General features: G+C 45.4%; 1 protein-coding gene across 1 annotated transcript in view; it reads right to left on the minus strand.

Annotated features, from left to right (window-relative positions):
• The window catches only part of LOC109507309 (ephrin type-A receptor 3-like), a 74,219-nt gene that overhangs the window by 16,227 nt on the left and 43,025 nt on the right, over positions 1 to 14,967 (minus strand). Inside the window, exons 7-10 of the mRNA XM_019856640.1 lie at positions 13,128 to 13,463; positions 12,113 to 12,225; positions 10,795 to 10,957; positions 8,638 to 8,746 (exon numbers count right to left, since the gene is read on the minus strand). Coding sequence (XP_019712199.1) covers positions 8,638 to 8,746; positions 10,795 to 10,957; positions 12,113 to 12,225; positions 13,128 to 13,463 — 721 coding nt within the window. The remainder of the gene's footprint in view (positions 1 to 8,637; positions 8,747 to 10,794; positions 10,958 to 12,112; positions 12,226 to 13,127; positions 13,464 to 14,967) is intronic.

A 14,967-nucleotide genomic window follows, 5' to 3' on the forward strand; every position in this document is an offset into this window, starting at 1 on the left:
ATGCACGGTTGGGGAATACAGTACACAGACACACACACACACAATCAGAGCCACAGGAAACTAGTATTTGGGGGCGGTTAAGGAAGGATGGGGGTGTGTCATCTGGCTATCAGCTGGGCACAAACCAGTCGATCACCATGAGCCAGCCGATCATTATCCCCTTGTCACACACGCGAATACGCACACATACCCCTTTGGGGCATGTGTTTAGAGCATATGGGGAGCAGGGGGACGGTGGGGGGGCACTGAGTCACACTCCTGTGATCATCCCATGGGTGCACACACAACCCCCTCCGCATCAGCATACATGTTCCGTGAAACCAAAAGCATGCCTCTGTTGCTTCATATTTAATACATGTGGGTGTGTGTGTGTGTGGGGGGGGGGGGTGTATGCACAGTGCATGGTTACAGATGTGAATGAGTGTGTCTGATGGGAAATGAACACATTTCCATAGTAATTACGGAGAGACTCATTTCTCCTCTCCAGTTAAAAGTGTCATGAATCATTAGCGCTACACTCTGAAACATGGCGTGAAACCTGACACGGCTTTGCCTTTTGTTTCCCTGTCTTCTGTGTTTGGGCGCCACAAAGTGTTGGTCGCCTGAGTTAAAAGCCGCAAGCTACCGAGTCAAATTTGAAAGCTTTTGTCCATCCAATGGAGTCCATTTTTTCCCAAAGTTGCACATCATCATTTCGATATGATGTTAATTGACGGAATCAGGAACAGGTCCAAAATTACAGATCTCAAAAGTTACATTGTCATTTTTTTTTTTTTTTTTTTATGTCCTAAGCGGCACATTTTGCTCGATTGGATTTGATAGATTTTTATGCGATTAGCTTTGATTAGCAAACACGAATGTCGCCCACCGAGGCAGGCAAGCCGACAAACATTTACAATATTTCTACACTTTTAAAAGATGTCGTGTACATTTTCATTTTCAGATCTTTCTCATACTTCATCCACAAATTTACACCCGAGCAGAGACATATTTTCGCTTTATCCGAATACTGTGAAGAAGTAGATTACTCCGTACTCTGTAGATAATTTGTGCACCTTTGAATTCATCGTAGTCATAAAATTTCAGAGTATTTTAAATTGATAAATTATGGACTTTGGGGTCTTTATATTGAGCTTGCTTCATGATGGTTACCGCTCTTTTCTGTAGCTTAAAAATAGGTTCAGTATTTGTTTTGAATGCCGTGAGTTGAAGTTGCTGCGAGAGAAGCCTCTGAATTGACCGCACGTCACACAAGCGCGCGCACACACACACACACACACACACACACACACACAACACCGCATTCACAACCAGGTTATCCTGACCTACATATTTTCAATAACGTCAGCCCGACTGGCGATTCGGCTCAAATCCTTATCCATGCGCGTCTCTTCGATTTTGTCACTTTGTCTTGGCGAGTTGGTGACAATCGCCTAAAGCTCCGGTCGCGTGCGCCGCAAACACAAAGTCCTCCGCTTTTGCACGTCAGTCATGCAAGGATGTCACATTGCCAAGACCGCGGGACGCGCACGCGGAACATCATTGATGCAACCGGCATTTGCATCGTTCGCCAAGGAGTTTGTGGCTTTTTAACCCTTGCGGGGACAGCGGTTCCTACAGCTTATCGTGCTATCAGGTTACAATGTGCATGAAAGATTTAACACTGATGTTGGGTGTCACATTTACACAATCACCCAATCAATTTGGCCCCCCCCAAAAGGCAAATGTCAAGTAGCGATGAGGGTTTTCACGAGTATTTATGTTTCCATCCTGACGTTTAGGAGTTGTGAGGTAAAGTTTCTAATAAGGATGTCTCGCATTCCCTCTGGCTGATTCTTCACGCCGATGCCGTTGCAGTTCAAAGTTGGCACAGTTTGCCATCGCGGGATGTCTTCCGATCTGCTATTTTGCTGACACGCAACTGCACTTCATGCCCATTCTACACACACACACACACACACACACACACACACATTCGCACGCAACTTTATGTTAATGCGTACTTACTACGAACACACACAGGCACGCTCACATGCTAATGGACCTCTACACTGTGTTGCCATCTCCGCCGAGCCCTCACCTTTTTCCCTCTGTTCCACTTCAGTGATGACAGGCTATCCCTGTCCTCCAACGCTCCACATTTGCATATCAATTTACTTTTTAATATAATACTCTGTCACTTGAGACCCATTTGTCATTCTGCTAGCAAGCTTCCCTCACAGAAAGAACTCCATCCTCAAAACATTATGGCCGTAACCACTCCCGCCTACCTTCCCCCCCCCCTCGCTCTCGTCCTGTCATTCGCACTTTTAAGGCCTTTATCTCTCTTGGGGTATTATTTTATTTCCTAATTCTGTGCTTTTGTGAAAACATTCCCTTGTCCAATCCACCATATATCACAGCTTTCTTCCCCGGGCATCCATCCATTTATCCACTCTAGCCCCTTTCCTCCACTCTCCGCTCTTCTGGGATCGTGCTGTGTTTTTTTGGATAGAAAGAGTGGACTAAAGGGGATGGAACAGAAAGAAAGAAAGGGAGGGAAGAAAGAAAGCAAGAAAGAGAGAGAGAGGGAGGGGATCCGAAGGAGTGCTGACAGGCAAGAAAGCACAATGGGGTTCCGTGCCTGCATACCAACTAACAAGCAATCACATAGGGAGGGGCGGGGAGTGACGAGCGTCGAGGGGGAGCCGTACGGGGGAGGGGGGGGCGAAGGGGGTGACATAAGGGATGTGGAAAGACAGAGGGTGAGGCAGTGCTTGTGCCGCAGCAACGTGGCCGGAATGTGAACAGCTATTTGAACAAGGAGACTAAAACTACCTGAGGAAAGTGAAGTGGAGATGTCGGACATCCACAAAGTTTTTTGTTTTTTTAAATAAGCATCTCGTTCGCTATATTTAGATTACACCTGGCATTGGATGCGGGGTGTGTAGACTTTTTATATCCATCGCATAAGCGTAGGCATGCCAATTTCATTGAGTTGGACGCGTGTGGCTTCATGGTCATGAATAACCTTGGAGTGATGTTAGCATGAGACACTCGCGGCTAATAAAATGTTTGTCGTACAGCGCCATGTCACATCACCTGCTTTGTTTTATATGACGGGTCGCATTTGATCGGATTAGAGTCGGCCTGCTCGCCGGGAGACGGGAGGAGAAATTGATGCGGTTCTGAAACAAGGAAGAGTCAGGAGGGCTCGGTTGCACGTCGTCTTTGGCATCGCTTTACTCATCGTCTCCTTTTCACTTTCATTTCCTGTCTCGCCGCGTTATTTTCCTTCTGCTAATCAGAATGACGAGGACAAATGAAATCAGTACGCCGTTAGTCACCTCTCCGGCATGACATCTGTCTTGCTTTCCGCACCTCCTCACCTTACCACACACACACGCGCACGCTGCTGTTTTCATTACTCCCGGTGATTACTAAAGGCTATTCTATTCCATTTAATATCAAGCCATTAAATTAAAACTAATTACTGAGAATGAAATTGGTGGATTGAATTCACCTTCTTGTTATTTCACAGCAAAAATGTGTCTGGGCACGTCGCCTGAATGACCAAACACATTATCTGCCTACATACCACAATAATTAATTTACCGTAGCGGCCGAATAGCACAAAGTTAAAAACTAATAATAAAAAAGAATGACGAGGACCCCCCCCCCCCCAACCCCAAAAAAAAAAAAAACAGTCAAAGTGAGTGTTCTAACATGAAGTCCTTTCTGACCCAATCTCCATCTTGTCCCCGTCTGGCACCGACCGGCTCAACGATCTCTGACCACAGTGTAAAAAGATTTACTCAACGCCGGCTAATTATTAAGACGGGGGAAATGATTAGCGCAAGAGTTATGACTAATAAATCTGTCTATGTTTCATTAGCACCCTGTTTGGAAACATTTCAATTAGCTCCTTCTCATTACGGAGAATGGAAATGGATAAAACGAAGCAGGGGGCGGGAACGAGGAGCTGGAATACGGGAATTTTATGGTCACGGGAAGAAAGAGAGAAAAGGCGGACGAATGGCGTATCATCAAGCTAAGTGTATTTTTATATATGCAAATAGATCGGTATGTAGATCAGTGTGATACTTCGAATGATGTCACTTACTTGATGAAGTCACGACTGTAAAATGCCTAATAAATACATCTCAATGGTCTTTCAAACTGGAACAACCCAAAAACTGGTTAGATTTTTTTTGTTTTTTTTTTCTAAATAGGCCGTTTGATCAATCCCATCGCAACATATGCTCATTTGCATAAAGCCTGAGTGAAATTGTTTAGCACCAGGGGCAACAAGCTTCCAAGACCGCAGCGCTTTGCAGGCGCTCTGCACACAAAGATGCGTCGTGGTTACACCCTACGGTTTAATTGAAAGCGCTCGCACCCAAGCAAAACAGCCGAATCTTTTCTAATAACATCTCATTCTAATATCATCACATAACCGCGTGTACACAATAGACTGGCCTGTCTACTGGGGTGTCTCTTGCACACCGTACCTTGGATGCCAAATCTTTATTATGCTATTACTGGAGAGACATTGCAAGAGCCACGTGAACGGGCTTTGTTGAGTTCACTGGCAGATTTCTACCTCCAGTATAGTCTCCTTGAAGTATCATTCAAAACTGTAATTGAAAGCAAGAGCATTTCTCTTTGCTTCCAACATCCAAGTCACAAAGCATCCTCAGCACTGACGAGTCATTATCAGAATACGTTCTACTGCGCTTTGAATTCCAAACGCATTACATCTTTTTTCGTGGATTTTTCATGGCATACCAACTCCGCTACTCTCGCAAAATTACCTCTTTTTCCTCACTTTTGTGTCATTAAAATTTTAGGACCAACCTTAGGGCTTCACAGCAGATGCCGTGAAGGTAAAAGAGCATACCCGCACAAACGTCGCCGTTGACACAATGTGCTAATGTGCTACTGCCGTTACCATGCTCCGTGATCACATAAAATCACAAGAATTTCCCCTTTTCCAAATCTCCGGTTTCCTCCCACATTCCAAAAAACATGCATGGCAGGTTAACGGAACCCTCTAAATTGTCCCTCGGTTTGATTGTGAGCGTGAATTGTTGTTCGTCTACGTGTGCCCCGTGATTGGCTGGCAACCAGTTCAGGGTGTGGACGGCTGGGAGAGGCTCCAGCACGCCTGCGACCCTCGTGCGAATACGCAGATCAGAAAATGGATGGATGGATGAATGTACAGAAGTACATTTTAGCATTTGTATTTTTTTCGTTTTTTTTAGTTTGAAGTACAGGAGTTCAATCAGTACTTTGACTCTTACCACCATTATCAGTTTCCCCCTCTCCTACCGACAAATTAAAACATGGCTAACACGCCAAAATGCGTCCGGGGTGACGAGCCATTCCGATATTCACAGGACACGCCTTGGTAGCAAGACTGGGGGAGTCATTAGATGGCGCACGAGACGGGATGCACACACACAGATGCTGCGAGGCGAAAGCTGTAACATGTTTAACAAGGAGCGAGAGAAAGTGAGGACCTCGCGGGTCGCGGGGGCGTGTGCGAGCACACTTTGAGTGAAAGGCCATCTGCTGAATTCATGGTTATGCCATTCGCTCGCTTGCCTCCCACCACTCACACCTGCCAGCCTGCCAAAGCCCCCCCGCTGCCCCCCCCCCACCCCCCCAGGTGGAGGAGAAGTGGCAAGTTCGCACACAAACACACACTTCCACGCCTGCGCTTGCAGAGCAATAATGGCACTCCTACAAGCGGAACTGGTGTTATTTGTCAGAGACGCTCGGCATTCTGAGGAGCTTTAGACACTTTTTCATGTTTCCCCTTATGGTGTAACAATAAGCTAATAGCAGTGGTAGGTAGTATCAAGCTACATGGTGCTCGCGAGCACCACATTGGTGACACCTACGCTAGGCCGATTTAGCGCCGGCTAATGCTAGCATTAGCGCACGTCCATCGATGGCAGCGGGACTTAAATCTAACCAACGTCGCCCCGCTCTTTACTTGCTTAACACCCTACTCAACACGTGAGTCACTGTCTTTTAATTCATAATTCATTCAAGCCAAACTTATAAGACCAAAATATTCATGAAGAATAAATCTGATATCGTTTACTGTAACACAGATTAATTTGCTTGTGCTTGTTTTAAAAAAAATAAATAAATAAATATGAAGAGGACCATGGAAGAATAGTCACATTTTAAATCGGAATATTGAGTGGAAAATATTTGTAATTTATTTTTGAAAAATCATTCCGCACGACTTCCTTTCAGTCTAGTTGTTCCGCTGCTCCTCCTGCCTGGCTCCCCGATGCAGCTTTGATCCCCGATAAAAAACGCAACTCCAAACCTCACCTAATGCACACGGCGACACAACTTTTGACAGCTGCAACAGATGCTGTTTAATCCAGAGCGGTAATCAACACTGCTCCCCACGTCTAAATAGGAGGAAGATGGAGGGCGACAACGCCAGACGAAGCGACCTAAAATTGATGTCAGCGGATCGACCCTCTTGTAAAACTCAGTTAACACCTCCCGGCCTGTGAGAGCTTATTAGCCGAGTGTGACTCTGTGGGCGCGTCACACATCACGCGTGCTCAAAACGTGCGACATTTAACGGCTTGTTTTATGTCTCTCATAATTCCCCTTTGATTAAAAAAAAAAAAAAATTGTTGTAGTGCTCTATATGTACGAAATGTGTGTGTGTGTTTGTGCGTTTGTTTGTGTGTGCGGGTCTTGGCCTGATTACATCGCTCCGACTCGATGGCGAACATTGCGCTCCGCCTGATAAGCAATCACCTCAATCAATAGTAATGTTTTCCGAGTGTGTTCATTAGTGAGTGTCCGTGCGGGCGCGTGCGCAGCTTGTGTGTTGCGCGTAGCCTTTTGTTAATCGAGTTGGAGCTCGTTGAGGTTCAATTTTTGCTCAGGCGCTACCGCGAAGTCACAGATGTCATCCCTTCTTTCATCCCTCTGTACCTGTATCATCTTAGAATTTTTTTTTGGTTTTCTTTTCTCACCTTCTTCTCTACGCCCCCCCCCCCCTCATTTTCTCATGTCCTTGCATTCCTCAGCTGCGACCCGTATCTCAAAAATCTCGCAAGTCGGGATACTTGTTTTCTCAAGGCCCCACTGTACAGTGGTACCTCTACTTATGAAATGAATTGGTTCTGGAAGAAATTTCTTAACTAGAACATTTCTTAAGTAGAGACGAGTTTTCCATGGAAATGCCCTAATCCGTTCCAAGATCCCCTAAATTCCGACATAAATGTTTTCTAAAGCATAAAAATGCATCAAAATGCGTAACAAATACATGTTTCAAGCACAGTCCTCAGCCCTCAGCTCAAACAAGACTGTTTCCGCATCTCTTTGGCTCTGAATCTCTCCTTGCGTGCCTTTCCGTGAGTGATCTTGCTCTCTGCGAGTAAATATACAGCCGAGTGAAAATTTAATTTTCTCCTTGAGGGATCATAATGAGTATGATAAGTTAAAATATATATAAATAAATAACAGTAATAAGCATGGACACAAGGACCCTGTGCAGACTGGCTGCGTGTCAACTAATAAGCAAAGGTAACCCGTGCAACAGAACTAACGGTGTATGCACAGAGACTCGGGGGTGCAACTCCCGCCCCCAGCGGAAGGTTTTTTTCCATCGTCATTGGTTTTGCTGTTCGGTGCTTTCAACCGTCTTTATTACCGATTTGCTTTACTGTTTGTTGTATGTGTTAAATTGCTCCATGTACAGCACTTTGTATGCAGTGATGGCTGTTTGAAAGTGCTCTATAAATACAGTTGAGTTGAGCTGAGTTGAGTCACGTAAAGTCAAGGATTTTGAACGGTGGTACTCCCAACAAATGGATTTTTTTGGGTGTCGTCGATCCCGGTCACGTAAAGCCGAGGATTTTGAACGGTGGTACTCCAACAAATGGATTTTTTTGGGTGTCGTCGATCCCGCCATTCTTAACATTCTGTGATTTGTATGAATACGGTTTGCATGTTGCTGCTGAGCATAAGAGACGGAAAAGATTTCTTTACTCTTCCGATGAATATTTTGAATCGTCCCCCGGGCCAGGTATGAACAAAAAAAAATCTCAAGTTCAATTCATTGCTGCTCTCGGCGAACTTTGATTGTCTTAGCAAATTTTCTTGGGTAGAACGCGTTTCTCTGAACCCCCCCCGGCCCCAAAAAAACTTTTCTCCACTCGTCGTCTTTTCCTTTCGTCCTCCCCACCAAAAAGAGCCTAATTCACTTCCTTTCATCTTCTCAACTCTCAGCCGTCTGCATCATTTGATTCTATTTTCTCCCTCTCTTCTCCATCCCCTGTGTGGCCTTCTTTGAGACACGGTATTAACCTTGAAAGGAGGCGCTCTTAGCAGCGCTGTCTACTTCACAGAAAGACTAACACGGCCTTTAGTTGGGGCTGAAATGTCAGAAGCTGGATGCTCGGCTGCGGTTTGCCCATCAATAATGTAATCCTTCTGTATCAGACCTAAATTTTAAAGACCAAAAAGCCGTTGTTGCTCAGTTAGTACGTCCTCAACAGCATCCGCTACAAATGCCTCCTTACACGTCGAGACGATGAATTCACATTTTCTCGCTCGCAAAAAAGGGCAACGTCTCGTTCTATCGCGTGATCATTTTTGCGTGCTTGACCTCACCTTCCGCTAACAACGAAGCACATCACCAAGAAGATGAGGAGAACGACGCCGCCCGCCACCGATACGGCCAGAATGGTGGTCTGGTTCGGGTCTCCGATTGCAAAGACGTCTGTGTGGAGAGAGGACAGAGGGGGAGCGCGTGGCAGATTTAATAAAAGCGGCAGGAGCAATTGCAAATAAATAAACAAATAAATTTAAAAAAGCAGCAGGAGCAATTGCAAATAAATAAACAAATAAATTTAAAAAAAGGCAGCAGCAAAGTGATAAAAGCGAGCGAGGGAGCTGGATGGAATAGTAAGCAAGGTTCCTGATGAAAAGCCTCGCCTGCCTGAGAAGGCACCGAGAGAAGACGTGAGAGCAATTCCCACTCGGCGCCGGTCAACGTTGCGTATAACAAGACTGCCGGCCAGAACTTTCCGGTCACATCGATTTTTATTTATTTATTTTTCTTCCTACACCACACCGATCCAGCAATTCATCGAAACAAATTTCCATTTTATCCGCCATAGGTGAGCACAAGTGCATCGGTGCGTGCAACGTGTCTGTTGGCAATTCAAGTCTCTCAAGCGAGCAGCACTTTGGGATCTGCTGCATTAACTAGCATGCGCATATTCTTTCATAATCAATACCATTGATCAGATATGTTCACATTGATAAGACTCTGAAGTGCACTTGGCCTCGTGCACCTGATTAAATAGCCCTCCTAAAATTTAATTAACACCGACGTTGGAATATGTTGCGGCTATCTTTTTTGGAAATCTCTTTAACGTCATTCGAATGGCGAAACCGCCGACATCTTTCCTAGATGCAATTCAATGAGAAGTTACGTGATAGTTACCTCAATTCAAAATGTAATTACAACTATAGTAAAAAAAAAAAAAAACCTCAGCTTTGAAATGTCAAATCAGCTCGCCATACGACGCCTATGTGTTTTTAATACATGCGGCTTTCGTTTTTCTGCCCTGGCGCCTAGCATTGAACTTGTAAAAAAACAAACAAACAAGAAAAAAAATCATAGCGCAAATGCTAACAATGACAATCTCCCCGTCGTTTGCATTTCCCGCATACAGTTTTGTCGCAGGGCAGAAGCGGAAAGCCTCCTTTCAACCATATTCATTGATTATTCAATGATTAGTAGGCTAATGTGTTCCCACTGTATGCGGCGCGATCTATATCCGCGCTGCTATACGTTAAGAGATTTATGGCCCTCTCTGCCCGGCCATCTGAGAATCAATGTGCACTTTGAAGAGCAGATTATGGGGCCTCGATTGCAAGAAAATCGTTTCCCCCCATGATGAAGTGATGAGCCAAGTAAATGACGGCTAACAAAGCATACAAGAAGGGAAAGTGAGTTTGACAACACGGCGACGGTGGTTGATCACATGCCAAAGAAATTGGTACCCTTTGAGTAAAAAATAAATGCGAATCTTTTTTTTTTTTTTTAATTTAAACTAACACAAGTAGTAATAAATGCATTTTCACTGAAACTTCACGAATGAAAACAAGGTATTGATTGCATTTTTGTACATTATTTGAAAAAAAAAAGGGGGTGGGGGATCTAATAAAAAAAATACAAAATTTTGCACAAACATTTAAGGCACTGCAATCGATCAAAGTTTTCAGTGACATCGCAGCCAGCATTTTGTCTTTCTTCAATGGCGGCTGAAAAAGTGGATAGTTGCAATAAAAAAAAATAAAAATAAATATACATATTAATTAATAGCATAAATATTTACCCGGATGTTTCAAAATAGAAATGTTATGATGTGAACTTCCCCTTGACGAAAACAAGTCCAATAAATGCAAGAGTGAGATTCCTTAACTGACAAGCGTCACTTTTTTTTTTTTTTTTAATCGAATAAATCGTACAAATCCTGATGACAAGAGAACCGTAAGAAGCCATTGAGATGAAATGTGAGCGATTTAATAACCATCCATCGGATTGATTTTAAACTCCATAGGGGGACAAATCACCACATGGAGATGGAATCGAGCGCCGCTGTTTGCACTTTGTCTTTGTCTTCCTTGACCGTCGCGCGCTCTTTGAATTTGGATCTGTTTGAACATGCGCGCCTTACACACAGGACTGCGAAAGATCAATACCCTCCGTGGCACGGAGAAAACCATCGACAGGTTGCGTACATTCAAAATGCGTACCTTCGTGGCTGGTTTCCAGTTCAATCTCTCCGCCGTAGCTCCCGTAGCCGCCGGCGGTTCGAGCCCTGACCCGGAACACGTAGGTGGTGCCCGGTTTCAACCCGTCCACTGTCATCATGGTGGAGCGAGTTTTCAAAACGGTGTAGTTTTGCTCCCGCTGGTTCTGAAGCGGAGATCATAAAAGAAGTCAAGTGAAAAAACGTAATACTGAAGAGATAAAAGCCACTTATTTATTTCTTCATCATGTTCGTTCTTAAAGACGGCCATTCCGACACTTGGGAAGAGTATGTCGTCAAGTTTTGCTGTTCTTCAGTTCATGATTGGATTGGATGTGTTCCTGTGGGTTGATGTCGATGGAGGGCTGACGAACGAAGACGTGTGTCTGTTCGTCGGAACCCTGCAGAGAGGTTTCTCATTCTCTAATGGAAGACGCTCTTCGGCATGGATTAAGACTATTTCATGACTAATGCGAGCCGTCACCCGTACACACACGCTCAAAGGCGCCGAGGCTTAATTTCATCACCTCGACCGCGTTTTACGAGATTTGTCCAACAGATGTGTGAGTAATTGACATGCCGGGAGCTGCGGGAGAGGAGCGAGTCTGATATGCCCTCCAGCTAAAACACACAGCCAATAAGTCAATCGAGAGAGACGAACACGTTTGGTTTCGCGAATCCCGTGACCGGCGTTCAAGATGACACCTTCCATTTGCAGTCGGCGCTAATAAGCAAGAAAAATGTGACCATGTTTTTTAAAATGGGTATGCGTGGATAATTCTGCAGCCGTTTTAAAAAAATGTATTTTTTTTGAGAGTCAACGAAGTTGAACTATTTTTGACATTGACGTTTCCTAGTAGGCGGTCCAATGGTTAGCGCGTCGACCTCACAGTGCAGAGGTAGCGGGTTCAATTCCAGATCCATGCAAACTCCCTGTCTGGAGTTTGCATGTTCTCCCCGGGTCTGCGTGGGTTTTCTCCGGGTACTCCGTTTTCCTCCCACATTCCAAAAACATGCATGGCAAACGGATTGAACACTCCAAATTGTCCCTCGGTGTGAGTGTGAGTGCGGATGGTCGTTCGTCTCTGTGTGCCCTGCGATTGGCTGGCAACCGGTTCAGGGTGTCCCCCGCCTACTGCCCGAAGACAGCTGGGATAGGCTCCGGCACCCCCCGTGACCCTTGTGAGGGTAAAGCGGAACAGAAAATGGATGGATGGATGGACGTTTACTAGTATGGGGAAAAAGTACAGCGCTGTCGAAATGCCAATAACAAAGGTACACAGGTCAGGGCAACCTTTTAAGAATGAGTTTTTTTCTCTCACCTTCTCGTAGTAGATGACCTCATACTCCACGATCACACCTTTGGGTCTCTGTGGGCCTTGCCAGGCCAATGTCACGCTGTCCTTGCTGCGCCTCTCCTTCAACACAACGCTCACTGCAGGAAAAGGAAAGGAGAGAGAGAACGGGGAGGGTGAATGAAGCTTGACGCTGAAGTGGGGAGAGATGTGTTAGGTGGTATGTTTTTTTGTTTTTTTTTGTGCCGCGAAAATCAGAACTTGTCACATGAAACATCGTATGCTAATTGACGGTATATTTACAAGGCTTTATTTGATATATTTTCCATTACAGAAGGTGGAATGATAAACGATCTGCTCATTATGCATGAAAATCGCAAAACCGATGACCGAGTCACCCGTCCCACATTGGGCGGCAGATAAAAATGAGTGCGAGTGTGCACGAGGATGTGAGTGGCATGTGCGGGGGTTCTTAATGAGGGTCGTAACCTCCTACGCGCCTGTTCGTCATCACCACCCTGTCACATGCAATTCTGCTGCGCCCGTTTTCGACACATCCGCGGCCGTGTAGGATGTAACGTGCGATTAAAAGAAAAGTGACAGTGCGAGTGACTAATAAACGAGCAGTGGCGCAAAAATTAGCCGTTGTTAATCACTTAAGCGTCAAGTTGTTGCTGCCTTCCCATTAATGGAAGAAAAGCCCACATTAGTCACTGGAATAACCGAATATGTAGCAGCCGAAATATGAGGCTTGTCCAGACAAAAAGTCGATCGCACCTCGACAGTGAGTATTTGTGACTGTTGTAAAAGAAAGCCCTGTCTTTGCTCCAACCCAATAATCGGTTGCAAAATGGCTGAATAGGAAGTGGGAGCTGCTCAGCTCTTCAGGACTTTGGTGGGTCCGTTTGGGATGTTTTGAAACACGCCGTGGACTAAAATAACGACACCGGGAGTGGAGAAATGCGACTGTCGTCTGCCTCCTTTGGTTTCTTTACGCTGCAGAACGAGTGGATACAAATGGCTGACTCGCTAAGTCACTCACCTGTTTGCGACGTGGTAATATTAATCACGGCTCTTCCCTTCGGGGTCGGACTTAAGTCCGACACGCCGTTCTGGCTCTCGATGATGAAACTGTAGTTTGAATCCGGTTGCAGGTCGGTGATGGCGACCGTGGCCGATGTGAGGCCAAATTGCCGCGGCACAAAGTGGACGGCGCTTCCACAGGGCGCGCACTGTTTGCCCTCGCCGGAGCACTTTCTGCAGTGAAGGCTGTAAGTGATGTCCCCCCGTCCTCCCGTGTCTCTGGGGGACGACCACTCCAAAGTCACGCAGGTCTCGTTCACCGTAGAGATCGGGTTTTCCGGACCAGATGGGGGACCTGGGTAAGAAAAAAATAACAGATGATAACAACACAGGGAGAAGACAAAGAATATTAGAATTCATGCTACTGAATTGTAGTCCCATCATGGGTTGCGACCAGCATGATTCGTTTGGCAGAGTTTTTAGATTCAAAAAAATTAATAAATCGAGTCTAAAAGTAGACACTTTAATGAGTGAAAAACTTTTCAAAGAGGTTGTCCGGTTGTACGCAGTGAAAGAATAAAATACGACAGTGAACGCCTCCATTCGTTGATAGCCGGGGTTTCGTTGCCACTTGCTGATCCGTGTCACAGTTCGGACAATAAATAATCCGCGTGATCCGTAAAAAGTGCTAAGAGAGTCAATTTCTCACAAGTCGGGTATATCTTTTGATTTAGAAGACTTTGCGTTACTCTTAATGTGAATTTATGACACATGCCAGAGTCTATAAAGTGATACGGCAATCACTCGAAAAGGTTGACACTTCATTTCAGCATGATGTGACTTTGATCTGTTTTTACGGCTCTCCGTCACATTCTCACGTCAAGGTGCTAGTCGTTTCATTATGTAAGCTCATAATCACCCCAAATCTGCCACATTTCTTAGTGACTAGCAGGTGTGTGTGTGTGTGTGTGTGTGTGAGTCAGTCACATTTGAGAGCTGGACCAGGAATTGCACACGCAGCGTCGATGCCAAAAAAAAAAAAAAAAATACATTTTTTTTTTTTTTCTGAAGTGTCTTGAAAAGTTTGGGATCTTATCAAAATATCCTAAATAATATTCCAGGAGGGGTGCTTGGTTTGGGATGATCCCGACATGAGGTTTTCAAGCGATGAACAGTGCGCAAGGAACGAGTTTATGAGTAAGTCGTCAGGTGGCGCAAGAAGTTTTCGCCTTGTAACATCAGCACTGGAACTTTTCTGACCCGCCTTGGAATGCCAGCAAGAACAATCAAATATTCCAAACATTGTTTTTTTCTCTCTGCCTATTTCTCCTCTTTGGGCACGACTCCTGAGTCACGGCAGCACACTGCAAAACGTCCTGAAGTTAATTCAAGCATATAAAAATTGAAGCGCGGATGACCGTTGATTATGTGGACATGTCATCCGGACATCGCTGAATATGGTACTGAGCCCTGAATACCCCCCCGGCACCGCCTGGGCCTTCCTTGATTCGCCTTCCCCAGTGGTGAGCATCCGAGGGACACACGGGTAGGGGCTCCCAAAGCTCGACGACTGAGATCGGAGAGCACGCTGCGGGATAATTGAAGCTGCCTGTAATAAATCTGTCAGAAGGGCATCCCGATGTCTCCTGCTAATTCTGTCATTTGCTTTTCTGCATCCCCCCCCCCCACCCCCCGACTTCCCTCGGCCACGCATAACTGTCCATCATCATCATTGGCGATCACGTGCCCGTGCCCGACTGCAATCGCCGACTGTTCTATTCCTTTCTCGTTTGAAGTGTCATTCCACACGTCTCCCCGTGACTTATGCGTTCACCCCATTCTCCTTGTTTGAGCCCATT

The sequence above is a fragment of the Hippocampus comes genome, unplaced genomic scaffold (assembly GCF_001891065.2).
Source record: "Hippocampus comes isolate QL1 unplaced genomic scaffold, H_comes_QL1_v1.1 scaffold105, whole genome shotgun sequence".
NCBI lineage: Eukaryota > Metazoa > Chordata > Actinopteri > Syngnathiformes > Syngnathidae > Hippocampus > Hippocampus comes.